The 17,025-nt window shown below is 36.5% G+C and overlaps 1 protein-coding gene across 1 annotated transcript in view; it reads left to right on the top strand.

Annotated features, from left to right (window-relative positions):
* Positions 1-17,025, top strand: part of ACACA (acetyl-CoA carboxylase alpha) — a 244,652-nt gene that overhangs the window by 151,391 nt on the left and 76,236 nt on the right. Inside the window, exons 38-40 of the mRNA XM_039886513.1 lie at positions 1,542-1,745; positions 5,633-5,788; positions 7,550-7,696. Of these exons, the coding sequence (XP_039742447.1) occupies positions 1,542-1,745; positions 5,633-5,788; positions 7,550-7,696 (507 nt within the window). The remainder of the gene's footprint in view (positions 1-1,541; positions 1,746-5,632; positions 5,789-7,549; positions 7,697-17,025) is intronic.

Raw genomic sequence — 17,025 nt, 5'->3', positions numbered from 1 at the left:
TCTGTACTTGATCTTTTATCCCAGGTATAATAAAAACAGGCTGCTCTCTGTTCCTGCTCCCTCTAACCTTTTTCTATCATGATATTGTGGTATTTGGATAGGAGAACCAGTATATCCCTTTCTCAAGATCAGTTATAGGCATGGACTTTTGCTTTTTGAACTTAGTATTTGAGACCTAAGAAATCGTTTCTACTTTTTTTTCTTCAAGACTCCAAGTTGCTTTAGTCTCTCAGGAAAGCCAAGGATAAGACTGCTACTCACTGAGTGTCAGGTCTCATCATGTAGCTTAAACAAAGGTTCTTCCAAGCATTCTGGAACTGATGAAACTGAAAGACTTAAACATGGTCTAGACCTCTATAACTATGTATATTTTTGGATTTAACGTACCATTTCTCGTTGAGTTTTTGATAGCAACCTCTCTGTTCTACTCCAAACACTCATATATCTGGGCTCTGCCTTTCTAATTATAGATAGCTGTCAATTTCCTAGATAGAAAGATTATTGACTTTTGTTCCCTTGAGAAAAGCATGCATACATACCTCTTGGTGAACAAGCAAGAGTGGGAATAGAGAAGTTAACTCCTTGAAACCCAATACCTGAAATTTTGTGATGTAGAAACAAACTACAAGGCTGGCACATACTTCCGAAGAACCACAAGTGAAGGGTGGTATGAGATATTTATGATATTTTCTAGTTGAGAAAGCATTTTAGAAAGATACTTCCTTTAAGAAAACATTAACTTTGAATATGTCCTAGCAGCCTGCAGCCGTATTAGGAAAAATGTTTTTGCTTTACTATGTCAATAAGGAGAAATCACATCTAAAGCCATTTGGTTTAAAAAAAAAAAACAAAAAAAAACTCACCTAACCCTGAAAACTAGAAGCACTAAGCTGCTTTGGTATAAAGCTTAGAGAAACTAGGGAATATCTGCTTCATATACTTAAAGCCCAGTTGCACTTGGCAATGATGAAGCTTCAATGCTCTATTTAGAGAGAACATTCTATGAAGCACCACCTACAAATTGTCTGTCTTTAATTTGTGTAATTTACCAAGAGACATATATTATAAACTTTAATAAAAATGTATGGAAAAAAGCTCATGGTGGTAATTGCTATGTTGATTTAAAGTCCTGTAAGTACAATGAAACATAGTAACCATGCATATAAATGCTACTTAATAGCTATTTAACTAGAGATTTTATTCATATTTGGGGCTTTCTCTTAAATCCCATGGCTTGTAATTTTAGATATTGCAGATCTTTGGTATAAGGTATGAATATAATTGGGAAAGGAGTAGGTAGTTGCACAGATATGGGTGCAGCTACACAAATGACAGGCCAGCATGAAATTGTCCCTGACTTGTTCTAAGCATGAGTAGGGTCGGGGAGAAACTATCTGACTTTTTGTAAAGAAAACATGTAGTATACATCTCTAGAAACCAGCATCTTTTCTCATTCCTCCTTTCCCAAATATGGGCAGACCTGAAACAGGTCCTAGTTACAAGGTATTTAAGTCTTGTGCTTGATGCTGTGTCTGTGTCAGATTGAGGAATCTGTGCGGAGCATGGTAATGCGCTATGGAAGTCGGCTGTGGAAATTACGCGTCCTCCAGGCAGAACTGAAAATCAACATTCGCCTGACACCAACTGGAAAAGCAATTCCCATCCGCCTCTTCCTGACAAACGAGTCTGGCTATTACTTGGACATCAGCCTGTACAAGGAAGTGACTGACTCCAGGACAGCACAGGTATAGTCGTCAAGCAGGCTCCTCAAGGTTTTTATTTGGTCTTACAGATAAGCCACTTGCCCTTGTTATGGAAGACCTAAACTCATAAATCCCATTGGTTCACCTAATGGGGTTGTCCTCCATCAGCTTAAATGATTACAAGAATTTGAAAAACTTCATTTGCTTTATAACATGTGCCTGTGTTCTTAATCCTGGGTGTTATACAACTTTCAATCTTTTGTCATGTATTGTTGAGCCCTAAGAGATGCCAAGTGAATGTAACTCCAGAAATAATTGTGTAATTTAGGGCTCGTTCTTAGAAGCTCTTGGGCTGCTTGAGCAATCTTTGTCCTTCTTCCTGTTTTCAGCCTAGTTAGACCGCTCATTGCCAAGTAAGGAAAGGAGAATTGTTGAAATGTGTCATTAACTTCCATCTTAAAGGAGGAAAATTTCAACATAGTATAACTTGAGCAAGATCAAGCAGTGACTTTAACATATTGACCCATTATGTTATTCCATTTACACGTATTATCTTTCCTTCAAAGAGTTCACAGTTTTGTATATCTGTAAAAGAGCGAAGTGGAAAACTTTAACCCATTTTTCAGGTAGAAAAATCAAGATGTGAAAATGGAAAGTGACTTTTTGAGTGGATTGGTTCTGTGATAACAGAGAATTCCTTATTAATCTGTTTCATCACCTTAGTTTCTAAATATTTGGGCCATTTGCTGTGGTACTGGATTTAGGTTGGTTCGCCATTGTTTACATCTTTTTATAAAAGAACTAGGATATTATTTCAGGTCTTTGCCCTGAACTTGGGAAGTACATTTCTTCTAGTTAAAGGATGAACTTGCTCCTGTGTGTGTACACAAAGGTTTCAGTCTGTTCTATGCATTGGGTGCCAAGAAGAGATTCTATGTCTCTTGTTTTTATCTATGTCCTTTTAAATTTGAGACCAAAGGTAAAGAAAGACATTTTTACCAGTACTTTGAAGATGAATTTTGAAAATCTGAGTTTGGATAGCTGTCAGAGTGACCTTTCATTTTGTGCTTTGATTCCCAGTTAGATGGCCAGAGAAATCTATCCCATGAGAAGGGAAGAGTTAAAACAGAGAGAGAGAAGTGCGCAAGAGCGCAAGGGGTGAGCAAGAGAAAGAGTATTCAATAATTTTTGCTGCATTTGATGTTTTTCAGGGCAACCTTAAAGACATTTTCAGTCAAAGCTTTCCATGGGTAGGGATGTTTTTAATTAACTTCTACAATGGCTTCAAGGCAGGTCTATTCTTGTGAAAAATAAGATGGCCACTTGAGATTTCAATGTTTATGATAAATAAGTTTGTTCTTCATAACTACTTTTTCCCCCCTTTCTTTTATTAGAAAGCACTTACATTTCCCTCATACTGGCTAGTGGTGACACAGAGGCATGAAAGGCATAGATGCCTTCAGTCAGGGTTTACTACTATGCCTGGCAGAAAATAAGCACCCAATCAGTATCTGAAAGAATGAATGTGCTACCTTTAGCCTGAGGAAGAACCTCTTTTACCATGGGTCCTGCATTTTTAGGAAGCCCTGAAGGCTCCTCAGTTGAGAGCAACAACCACTGCTGCTTGTGAACTGGAGGGCCCATGACCAGAGGAGGGAACCCACAAGAAGAGTAGCCTCCAACTCAGTTCTGGCACTCCTAATGCCTACTTGATGCTTATTGCCAATTTCCCCCCCTTTCTTTGCTCTAGTGAGTCTTGTAATTTTTAAATGATATAGAACCATGTGTATCATTTATTTCTTTGTTCATTAAACTTGTTAACCACCTTTAGTGTGGTTAACAGGCAATATGAATACAAAGAGATAAAAAGTGATCTCTAGTCTCAAGAAATTTACACCACTAGGTAATTAGTTTCTCTGTAGTATGATTATGATTCTGCCATCATAAAATAAGTGCAGGGTTCTCAGGGAACAGACTGTATGAGATCAGAGATTGTTTTCCAAGAGAAGCTCTTTGGATGGCATCTGGTGCAAGGTGTGTGATATATTAAATGTGTACATATTTTCATGAATTTGTAAAACATATACTTTACCAATTTTTAATTATGATGTCCAGTATTGTTGAAAATGGAATTAACATAGCTAGCTAATTATTTGGAGGCTTCCAGTACTATACATTACTGTCAACCTCTTGCTCCAACACATCGTTTATTCTTTCTGCCAATAAGGAACAAGGTTGACTGGCTTGAGTTTCATTTTCCTGGTATAGTTTTTGTGGTATTGGCTGTAATGAACACTCATGTCAGGCGGTTATAGTGGGAGAAGATATTGGGTAATCCATCGCATAAGTCAATTTATATCCAATGTGTAGTGTAAGGGAAAAATATACATTTTTAAATCACTTTTATTTAGATACAATTTACATTTAATAAAATGCACTCATTTAAACGTACAGTTCAGTTCATTCTGAAACTGTATACACCTGTGTACCACCATCGTAGTATTGATAGAGAATATCTTGACACCCCTAAAAGTTCTCTTGTGAGTCTCGTTCTTTGATACTAACACCTATCCTCACTTAACACTTTGGATCCCTGAAAACATTACTATTCTGCCTCTGACATTCCTAAGATATTGCTAATTCTACCTTGCACCTGATGACTTTCACCATTGGTCATATGGAAGAGGACTGAGAACTCTATTCCATGGGATTTTGAGCAGCCCAAGACAAGTTTTGTCCAGCATAGGACATTATTGGCAAGTCAGCAGAACACATTTGTTCTTCTGATCTAAGAAGCCAAGGATTCACTTAGCTGAACTATACTCAAAGTAGTTAAGCACTTAATTCTCTTATGCCTGTATAGCAGGTCTGCAAATCTTTTCATTAATAGTAGACTTAGCTTATATATTTTAGGCCTGAAAAGATATGTGGGGATATATACATACCCTTACATCCAAATCTCCATTTGTATTACTGCATTGGGAATCTATATTTTATGTATTCATGCATAAAGTGCCTAGTTTAGTGTCAGACAGTCTCTGGGCACTCGATAAATATTAATTGAATTGAAATAATGGCATCCCTTATAAATATTGATAAGCAACTAAAACTAAGTATATGGAATATGAAGTACTCTTCTAGAAATATTTGAGTTAATATGATTAAAAACTAATGTGGTGATTTTATTATGTGACAATATAAGCACTGTAGGAGCTATTCGCTAGCTATAGACATAGTATACAGGCAGAAATATATGTCTATATATTATATAGATATATGTAATTTAATAAAATGTATTTCTTTTACTATAGACTATGTCTTATAAGCTAACAAGAATTAACTGGTTAGACTGGGTGAATGAAATCCACTTGTAGTAGAAATATTTGAAGCCTTTGTGTGCCTGATACTTATCAAGTACCTTCTAATCAAATAAACTAAAGCATAGATGATATGGTAGAGCCTTGATCTGGTCTTCTATTTTGGGGGAAAGAACAGAATTCTCTTCAGTGCATAGCTGTTCCTTAACTTAAATACTAGTAGCACTGCTCAGATTGGTTAGTTGACATTCTTTGTTTCTGAATATGTGGTATTCAAATCATTTTAGAAGGCAAGCATTGTCAGTCTATCTCTGAAATGTGAAATTTACACTGTGCTTTCTTGTTGATTTCAACTAATCAAAAAGTGAGAGCAGTCTACAGTGTATGGTTGGTTAATCTGAGCACCATAAAGATGGTTCTTTATGAGTTAACAGGAGGAAAGGTATGGATAGAAGCCTCTGTTGAGTAGAGCCAATGTTAAGGAACATATCTTAACTATTCAAGCTACCAAAAATGTTTCAAGAAATAACATTTGTGAAAAAAGCCCCCCTAGGTAGCCATCTGATTTTTTTCTCTGTCTCAACTCCCCATGCCATCCTCTTTTTCCTACAGATCATGTTTCAGGCGTATGGAGACAAACAGGGTCCACTGCATGGAATGTTAATCAACACTCCATATGTGACCAAAGACTTGCTTCAATCAAAGAGGTTCCAGGCACAATCCTTAGGGACAACATACATATATGATATCCCAGAGATGTTTCGACAGGTAAAAGTGGCTAACTGGGGGGTTCTGACATGTTTCAAAGAAGCAAGGTTTTCTTGAATCTCCATCAGATGTAGCTTAGACTGGAATGGGGCACTCCTAAAGGACAGGAAATATCTTGACATTGTTCTCTTTTCTGTCTCATTTGAGATTTGGTGACTGTCAACTTAGATGTTAGATGGTTCTTTATGAGTTAACAGGAGGAAAGGTATGGATAGAAGCCTCTGTTGAGTAGAAGAGAGTAAACTGAGACCGCATGCTTTTTATGGTAGTTTACAATGACCTGTGTGAGACGTTATGTTCAGGTATATATTTCCTAATCCTATATTCAAATTATGGATATTAAAGAGGTTTGAAACTCTAGTTCTTGTTTTCCTATTTTCCAAGATAACCAGGCCTCTAGCTGATAGCCTAGGGTTAATATGATGAGAATCAATATAGATAACATATACAAATGGATATAGAGTTCATGGTACACAGTTTAAAGTATCAGTTCTTTGGCAGCAGATTTATTATAGCTAAATAAAAACTAGCATATGAAAATATGATATTATGAATCTTATCCTCTATATGAAAATAAATTCCTTTGATCTCTATGGTGAATCATCTCTGTGCTGCAGATTTTTCTGTCATCAATAGAAGGCAAGAAAAGTATATCACCAGCAGAAAAATGCAACAGATAAAGAATGAGGTATCAAAGAATACTGAATTTGTCCTTAAAAAAAAATCTATGAATATAGGATTTTTCCAAATCTCCTAGTTAATACCACCAATATTACCACATTTGAATTTTACCGAAGTAGTATATGTGGCGTTGGTAAACAGTCTATCTGTAATTCCTGTATTATTCACAAATATAAGAGATTCTTCTGTTTTCTCTCTTGAAACATAGCTACTTTCATTCAGTATTACTAGCCTAAAAGTTGAGTATTGATTCTGTTTTGCAGTGCCAGTGCTATAAATAGAAATGACATTCTATATAATTCCTATAGCATAGACATAAACACAGTAATTAGGATATCTAGGTATGAATGAGTCATATTGGTTTTAAATGTTGCTTTGAGGCAAGCAAAAAAACAAGTGAACTTGTCCCCAATTCATGAGGCATTTGTTTTGGTAATATGAAGTTGGAAATGAAAATCATAGTGGTTTTTAAATGGATAGGTGTATCTACCTGTTTACTCAAATTGGAGCAGAGTTAGTTGACCTGCACATTTACAAATAGTTATATACCTCTAGTGAGCTAATTTCTGTTTGTGGGCCTATAGATCTGAGGAGATAATTAGGAAAAGGATGTTCCTCCTTAACCTCTAGTAGAAACTTTAGTCTTGCCTTCTTGAGGTTTCTTTTCATTAGCTGGGTGTCATGTCACTTTCCTGGTTATTCTTCTATTGCCAAGTTTCTCTAGGATTTTTCTTTCTTTTTGTTTAAGGGGGATTGATACTGTTTAGCTATTTTAATTTTCCTGGGATATTGTTAGGTCTGGTGTGTTTGTTAATGCTCTAGTGCTGATTGAGAATCACTCAGTGGTTTGACTTTGTTGGAAATGCGCCTGAGTTTTGGCATCTAAAAAACATTATGTAAAAAATAATTACAAATCTGTTTTAACTGAGAGAGCTGTAGAATTCTGTCTAACACTTAAACACTCGGCAGAACACTTCAAAAAGAAAGAGTAAAACCAGATCGACCAAATCTTAATGTTTATTTTTGTCCATGTCGAAATGCTAATTATCACTGATTAGTCAAACTTCTCTCCTCCACTAGTCCCTGATCAAACTCTGGGATTCTATGTCCACTCAAACATTCCTTCCATCACCCCCTCTGCCTTCGGACATGCTGACGTATACGGAGCTTGTGTTGGATGATCAAGGTCAACTGGTCCACATGAACAGGCTTCCAGGAGGAAATGAGGCAAGTAGTGGAGCCCCCCTCCCTCTTTTTTTATCTGTGTCCATCAATACCAACTTTTCATGGAGGTGGTCATTAAATAGTATTAAGATCCAGATGGTAGGCAGCATAGTAGTCTTGTTGGTAGAATTCTTGAGAAAGAGACCATTGAATGGCTATCATGGAATTATTGTTTAATGTTTTAGGTGTGGTAATAGTATTACATTTTTAAAAAATAATATTACAGTTTTGACTTTTAAAAAAAGTATTTTCTGTTAGTTATACATACTAAAATTGTTACAGATGAAATGATCTGACATCTAGGATTTACTTCAAAATAATGGGGGGTGAGTGGGAATATGGATGAAACAAGATTGACCGTGAGTTGTTGACTGAAGCTAGATGATAGATACATAGAAATAGACTATTTTCTCTATTTTTGTATATGTATGAAATTTGAGACTTTCTATAATAAAAGCATTTTAAAGTATTGTTTTTCTTGATGTTTTTCCTTACTTGGATACGTATTTGCATACTAGTATTTTTTTTTTACACTTGAGTAATTTAATCTGGTGCTGTTCTGAGCATGGTAGATATATTCTTCTTAAAGGAGTGCCATCAGAACCAAGGGTTTAAACATTGAAGAAGGTAACAGAACCCGTTTCTGACAGTTATCTGAGAATGCACTTTCTAGCCTTGGAGTCTTCTCCGGTAGTGTACTGTTAATTATGATAAAGTGTCATGTTCTGCCCCATACCCTCTGTCTACCTGCAAACATAGAAATTCTTCCTGATTTGAACTATGCTTCTAATATACGGTTATAACAGTAATACACCTAAAAAGAGATATTCTTTTATTTCAACCTCAGATATAATACTAGATAAATCTCATTCCTTAGAAGGAATAATCTTTACCTGGGTGTTTACCATAAACAGGCTGGGTAGATGTGTGGAGATTATATGAATCTTTTTTTTATTATTTTAAAAAAATATTACTATATGTGCAAGGTGCATGGCTGTTTCAGTAAGTATATCAGTGGATACCAAAAGCAGATGATTTGGTATTAAGGTGGATGAATCATTGGACCAGATGGAGAGTATCAGACTTGTAGTGAGTTCTTCTAATTTAACTCCTTGACAAACAGCAAAGACAGGGGGCTAGGGAGAAAGGGTGCATAGAATTTTGGCAGGAGTAGGTACATACTCATTAACACCAAGTTGAAACAGAGGTTCGCGCCACTGTGTGTAGCATGTTCTTAGTCAGCCCCTCAACAGCAACAAGAAGCTTCATTGTCCTAGACTTAAATTCTGATTCATTGAACAGTGTAGTCTTCAGGAATGGAAGGCACCCTTGTGAACATGGTCTGAGAGGGAAATGGCTTTAACTAATATAATTAAAACACAAAATGAGATTTTTGGCCACGTGAAAGCTAGCTGCAGTGCTGTGTGAAACCTCTTGCCATGATCTTTCTCTCCTGCTTTCTCTCTGCTCTCATTCTGTGTTTGAGCGAATGGAGACTGGGAGAATAGTGAAGTCCCAGAGGGACAGAGCTCTGTTCTTGCTGAAATTACAAGCACAGAGCTGCCTGGGCATGAACATGTAGTGTTTACTCTGCCAGTATGAATACAAATAGTCTTATTATACGGGACTCTGTACCCAAAGACACCACACACACACACACACGAATAAAAAAAATTAAAGGTTTTTTTTAACCCTTTTAAGACTCAACAACCTTGGTGGAAAAGAGATGTCTTAGACTATAACTATGAGTAGTAGAGTCGGTACAGGAACCACATTTCTCTTTGCCCAGTGCTTTAATAATCTTGAAATCTAGAAATCTAATAGTACTATTTTTTTCTTTTTGTCATTTCTTCTTGTTCTACTCTTTTCCCTCCTTAGTTGCCTATTTTCTTTGTTCTCTTTTCCTTTTATTCTAATGATTGACTAGGATTGAGGCTTGCTGTTTCTGAGTCTTTTGAGCTCAGAGTGAGACTGAGTTCTTTTGTGAGCAGTTAGTGACTAATGCCCGGAATGGCTGGTGAAGTCAGTCAGTGGCCATAGCTAGATTCTAGGGCACTGCACGACAGGAATGAGGTTAGGGTATTAGTATCAAACTCTGTTACCAATAGCTTGAACATACAATGGAGCATGTCCACTGAGAGACTGACCAATCTAAAGAAGGAGTTTCAGCAGTCAGAACTCTGAGAGATAGCTGTGCCTAAGATGACGAGGTGTCAGTAGGATGTATTTTTTCATGTTCAGCCCAGTTTTATCAGGGCAAGTTGACTTTCAACTATTGCAGTTTAATTTTCTTTGGCCTAAGAGACAAGTTTATCATGAGCCTGGCACTCTGCATATTACCCCAAGAATGATGAGAGGGGAAAGAAAAGAGCACATGCTGATGAGATTTGGAGCAAATCTATCCTGTCCCAAAGAGAATGGGCATCTGAACAGAGCCTTGAGAAATAGTTGTATTTAAAAGGAATAAAAAATTGACCTGTTAATGTTCTGTGAGCCGAGGCTCAATGTAAATTCATTGATACTACACAGACATTAAATCATTATAATGTGGTGTTCTCCAAAGGTGACGGCTCTACCGGGTCATCACTGGGTGATAGTGCATTACCTTGAAGAATTAGAGTTTCTGGGTTTAAAAACTAGCGCAAGGGTACAAGGAATAAAGGAAAAACAAGAGATTCCTGCTGAGTTTCCCTATTAATTGAGATGCATTTCTCCATAATCAAAGGCAGAAAACCTGCACTTATCAGACCATCAGCTTTATGGATGGCCAGTCTTTTTTCCCTATTTTATTTTTCCAGGACAGTAAATAAGTAAAATGGCGATGGGACTAGGCCTTGGAACTATTCAGTTCCATTTAGTTTTAGGTAACTTGTTTGCCATTTGAGGAAGAATATTGGCTGTTTCAGCAGAGATGTGACCAGCATTTTGAACATTGTGCCTATGTCAAAAGCAGGAGAAAGAGAGCTTTTCTGATGCAGTGTTAGCTACTTTCTCCTTTATATTTTCCTAGTTGTGTCCCTTCACCATCAAGAAAGATGTAACTGGAGGATGCTACCTTATTCATGATAAAAGGTATAGGAGAACATATTTTTCTTGTTGTCAGATTTGAATGGCATTGCTTTTACTATGAATTTAGAGTAGGAATAAAAAAGATGTAGGCTAAATCTGTGAACTATGTTATTTGCAAATAGCTCCAAAGACAAGATGTCCAGGATTTTTTTAATAGTTTCGAGTAAAGATGAAAATTGAGGAGAAAATGTGATTGCAACATAGACTAAACTGATATCATTTCTAGCTGCTATGATGCTACAGTGATGGGCACTGTATGTAAATACACAGCTAGATGAATGTGTGCTATTGAGGCTGGATACAGAAGAAATGCTGCTAACCAGCAGTTCTACTCTTACCACGTGTTGATTTTGGAGGAATTGTTTTCATTTCCCTGCCAGTTTGCTAACCTGTTTTGATCATTTGGTGGATGCTGTAATTGCAGGTGGGAACATTTTGAGTAACAGTTCACAATCCAGTGCAGCTGCTTTTTGCACTAAATCCTGTTATTAAAAGGCTCAGGCTCAGATCAAGCCAAGGGCTATAACTGACTTGACAGAGAACACCTTAACTTTGCCTGGTAGGACGAAGAAAACACTAGTCTTCTAGAGACTATGTACTTATTTGTTCTGGAATGTTATTAGCATTCTTTTATTATATTTCTTTTAACAGCTCTGTGAACTAGATCATGAATCTCTAAATCAGGCAATGATGAAAGATATAATAGCGATGCAACTTTTATAGTAATTTTAGTGTGGATAAAAATTAGGGCCCTGTTTTTCTTACTATTTCAGAACATGGGTTTTTTAACAATATGAACCCATCAATTCCCTCTCATCACTCCTGTCATAATGAAAAACTGAGATGAGAAGATGCTGTGTTTAAGGGCAGTTATAACAATTAGGTTCAGGATGTATACTTCGAAAAGGATTGGTAGTTAGAGACTGGAATTTTTGCATGGTATTAATTTTTTTCATTAAAATTTTTCTGGGAGATAGATATATTCCAACCAACCCACAAGTGACTCAACCACACACACACACACTCACACCACCACACTCTCTCACACACACACTCTCTCTCTGCCACACACACACACACTTCACCCCCCCACACACACTTAAGAATTGCAGTGGCTCCAAGGCTTCATTTTTTCCTATGGACACTAGGTGTCGGGGTTTTTCCTTCTCAGCAGCTCAGCATTCAGACAAGCCTCTTGAATTGCCCTGTTGGTGAGGCAAATCCGGCGGTATCCTTCTCCTTTTTTTCACTTGATATTATAAGCTTTGCCTCGTATTTCTTCAATATGCAATTGCCTTTTTAACTCTTTGGGTGGAGGAGATTTGTTGAACCTTACATCATGACTCTATACATTTTTATAGGAAACATTTTTTTTTTTAGGAAGAAGATTGAGGAGGAAAAAAGTAGTGTAAATTAAAGACTAGCTGCCATCATAACTGGTATCTTGGTTTCAGTTCTGATTTATATTCTTGGGGATGAATTGGTGGAAATGGTGGGAGTTAGGAATTCAGTTCCAGAACTGCTCAGCCTCACTCATATTTGTTGGCAATGTGCTGATGTCCAGTCCACTAAAGCATAAGCGTGTCTTTAATTTTTTTTATTATAAAATATTTCAAACTTACAGAAAAATAGGAGAGTGATATGACTAGCTTAAACAAATCTTACCATTTTGACACTGCTCCTCACTTACATGTTGTAGTAATCCTTTGAAATCTGTAATTTGAATATAAAAACAAATTTAGGAGTTGGATGGGGAAAGAAGTTGGTAGGCTCATATAAACCTAAAAGATTGGAAGAAATTAATTAGTAGATCCATTTTGACAGTTCTAGGCTGGGCTTCTTAACCCAAAGGACCTCTTATTTTAGAAAAACCACCATAACTCTCTGTCTTAATTCACTTTGTTGACATTTTCTATTCTCTCAAAGGAATTGCTTTGGTTATCCTGGATTCAGGTTCTAGTGGAACCCATTGTGCTTTGAAACTCTGACCGCAGAGAGTGTATATATGTTTATGGACCTGAGAAGAGAAAGTGTTGAGCATTTCTCGTCCACACAGAACTCAAATATTTTTCTAGTTTAACATTTAAAAAAATTGTGTGTGTATTGTTTAACTCGTTTTAACCTCAAAATTGTTCCATGAATGTAAAGCTAATTTGGATGTATTTTGGATATGCTTTTGTTTCATTCTTTTGAAATCAGTTTACCTTTTCATGCTGGGTGTGGAAATTGAGTCCATGTCAGTCCTTGAGATATATGTTGGAAAAGAGAAAATTTGTATTGTTGTATGCTGAAGGTGAGCTCTGAAATAGACCTGATAAAAGTGGATCTAAAAAACAGGACCATGGTCTGTGTACTGATTGTTCAAGTTATAAAAAGAGACTAATGGTCCTTGTCACCAGTCTATCCTTGAAGATGAGAGAATGTAAGTGCTTTGAGATCCTCAGCAGAAAAATATCACATACCACTGATTACATATAAACATTCATAATTTGTGCTTGCCTTATTTTTTGTCAAGGGCTTCAAAAAACCAATTTTGAATCCTTTTAGGGCTAGCGAGATAGGAATTTCAAGTACAGAAAAAAGACATAGAATATGTGGTGAGATAGTTTTATTTAAAATTATATTGTGCTTTTCTTTTATCCTCATTCTAAGTGAACATGTTTGGCTACAAGTCTTTGTCTAAAATGATCCTCAGAACCAAAGTTGAGTCCCTCATTAGAAAAATGTTGGAGCTAATTTTGGAACAGATTTTCCTGCCATGGAATTACTTTTAATGACTTTTTAACACTATTCTTTTGGGATACATTTACTTTTCTTAAAATTCTTTATGAATGACTATTGGTGTTGGAGCGCTCTCATCAGGTTAACTAGTTGAGTTTGACTCATTTCATTAGTAGCAAACCAAGGCCCAATGAGCTTGACTGACTTTGAAAATCCTAACATATCCGTTAGCCCAGACTGCAGAGAAGGAAGAATTTGAACATCAGCAGAAAGAGCTGGAAAAAGTATGCAACCGCATCATTACCAAGCTTTACAAGAGTGCAGGAGGCATGTCTGGAGGAATGCCTGGGGGCTTCCCTGGTGGTGGAGCCCCGCCTTCTAGTGTTGCCTCTTCTGGTCCTACCATCGAAGAGGTTGATTAAGCCAACCTTGAGCAATAGATTTAGCATTGTTCCACACAATACAGAAGGACTCAAATTTGTAGCAAATTTCATGGCAGTTTTAAAGTTGAGCTGCTATATAGTAAATAACTGGGCATTCTTGATACTTGAATATGGAATATCTGCACAGGGAATGAAGATAACAATACACTTTATAAGAACTATTGTAAAGTGGAAAATGCAATGTCTTAAATAAAACTATTTAAAATTGGCACCATTAAAAAAAAAGTCATCAGTAGAAACATTTGATTCATGTTAAACTGAGGAACTTCTTGAGTATTATCCTCCAGAGCAATATTGGTCTTAAATAGTTAACATAATTCAGAGCAGAAACCCAGAAATTCAAAATTCCAAGAGAATCCGTGCTGGTGTAGGGAAACCAGAACTGTAATTGATGAATTGCAGAAGGCTCAGTATAAACCACTCTAGAAATGAAAAACTCCAGGAGACTTATTCATGAAGAGAGTTGGGGGGAACCCTCACTTTTGTGGGCTTTACCTTGTAGACTTGTACCAAATTCCCACAATTAAATTTGAAGAAAAATCTCATCCTGCTTACTGCAGGATGAGGGGAAGAGTGCAGCACTTGGCGGGGCTCCCCAGTTCCTTTCAAAAGTAACTCCTAGAGATAGCTTTTAAACAAAAGAATGTATTCACCAGCATTTTTATACATCTTAAATTTTAAGATTTTATGGGAAAATGATATGATATAGTACCCTATGTCAAGAAACTTTACACAGCTCCAACTAGAGGCAATAATGAACATCAAGATAGCAACAAATACCACCAGAGGATGAGGTGTAGCATGGAGCATCGGGGTTCAACATTTGTTTATATGATTAATGGGCGAGGCTTCTTGAACTTTAGTAGGCCAACTTGGTTAATTTCTATATCAACCAATTACTGCTGTGCCCACTTTCTCAAATACCACTGGTTTATATGTGCTCCATTGCATGTTTTTTGAAAAATTCATATGTTTATTAAAGCATTGCCTGTATATGTATAAAATTAATATGGTTTCATGTACATAAATATTACAGGGAGAAATAATTCCCTGTTTATTGTTTCTAATCTTTGGTAACATTTTCAAAGAGTTACCCCTGGGATGAAAATTTTTCGCTCTAAGAATGGTATTTTTCTTACCCTTTTATCAACTTTTAGAAGGATTGAGGTAACTTTTTTCAGCCATTTTTGAATTATCCAATCATGAAAAAAAGAGTTTTTCAGCTGTTACGAAAATTGTTTTCAGCTCTTTTATGTGATCATAGAACACTAGGCAATGGAACACGATATCCAGCAGATAATACAATATGGAAAGACATTTTTTTCAACATGGTTTTTCTGAATGGCACATATTAAATCAAATATTATATTGCCTTATGATTTAAAAATACACATTTTAACACATTTGGTATTTTCCAATATTTCATCAAGTATGTCTTTTTCCATGAGATTCTAACATGAGTTAAAATTGTAATTGTTTTTTTTACAGTATCTAATTAAAGTGCAGATACCATATTCTGTACAAACTACAAAAGAGGAAAAAAAGTAACATTTAGTTAGGTGTCTATAAAGGAACTTGAGTTTAGATTCCTTCTCCCTGGATCTTAGTTTTCTCTTCTTTATGGTGCAGATGGTGCTTAGGTTTGTTTCAGCTCTGACATTCTAGGAGTCTTTGTCTTGCTGCTCCAGGGCCTTGCAGGATGGTCATCTTCCACTGGCAATAGTAGAGCAAAAGCTATTGGAGGCTTTGCCAGAAAAACTCAACTTTTAAACTTTTAGCATGGAAAATAAAGCTTCCACATCTCAGCCACAGTCTAACCTACATTTAAGTCAATATAGAAAAATGTTATTACAGCTGAACTCAAAATGAGGAGATAGATATAAGAAAGGCAACCGTGGCAAAGATATTCCCTTTCTGCTTCCCACGGCATAGCTAAAGTTGATGGATGCTTCTTACATCCTTAAATATTGTTTATTTTGCTTAATATTGTTTATTTTGCAGTAACAGCAGCTTTGGAAAATGCGTGTGTATACATATGGTGTGCATGCGTGAATGTGTGCACTTGAACATTCTGTTCACACTGATAGTACAATTAATGTTGATGTCAATTTTGGTGTTAACTTTGGGTCATAATTAGTGTTGACATTTGGTGTCAGACTAATGGCATTTATGGGCACCATCAGAATAAATGTTAATATTATCATGTTTTTAGTATCTGTTATAGTAACATTAAACCAGGGTCTTCCCAGGAGAAAAAATACATATATGGATAGATAGATAATGCCTTTCTGTATTACTGGTGTTGCTCAGCGAGAAAATGACATCTCAGAGCAGAATCCTAATCACTGTTTGGAGCATCAGAAATAATGATCACCTCTGATCAGAGGTTGTGAATAATTCATTTGGTTTGATTTTCACGTCCTGTCCAGTGATACTTTTCGAACCAAATGTGTTTCTACAGGAAAATAATGGTCCCACTTCTTATGGAAATACTGTGGCACAAATCATTTTACCCACATAAAAACAGTTAAATAAGACTGTTCTCTTCTGCTTGCTTTCTCCTCCCATTCCCTCCTCTCTCACTTGGCATGTGTTTATTCCAGAATCAGACTGTGGCCAAAGAAATATTTTCTTCCTTAGAACTTGTATGAGGAAAACATATTTATTTCTGTTTATCCTTAGCTTATTCACAGTAACTCTTGATCCTCCTCCCTTTTTCACTTTAAGGTAATTAGGTTGCTTACCCTAAACCTAAAAAACTTGCTAATTGGAATGTTCTGTTATCAGAAATCATCTAAATTAAGTATTTTTTCAGTAATTTATGGCTATGTTAGTAAATTGGCATGTAAGTGCCTAGAATCACTTGATTAATCAGTGCCTTTGAGAGGCAGTGGTCAGGGAAAGAAGTTGGTGGCAACTGCCAGGACCAAAAGCCTGAATCTGAAACTCATTAGACCATAAGCCCACCCACTCTCACAAGCCCCTTCCAGGGTACAAGTTTCCCTTTTGTTGCTTTCTTAGCCCTTAGTCCTGGAATGTCATTTTCACTAGGTTTCACCCGCATGAAAACACTGAAGGGAGGGAAGCAGAAACAAGGGA

The sequence above is a fragment of the Pteropus medius genome, unplaced genomic scaffold, assembly GCF_902729225.1.
Source record: "Pteropus medius unplaced genomic scaffold, Ma_sr-lr_union100, whole genome shotgun sequence".
NCBI lineage: Eukaryota > Metazoa > Chordata > Mammalia > Chiroptera > Pteropodidae > Pteropus > Pteropus medius.
The sequence above is the reverse complement of the archived record's forward strand: the minus strand, read 5'-3'. Positions and strand labels throughout refer to the sequence as shown.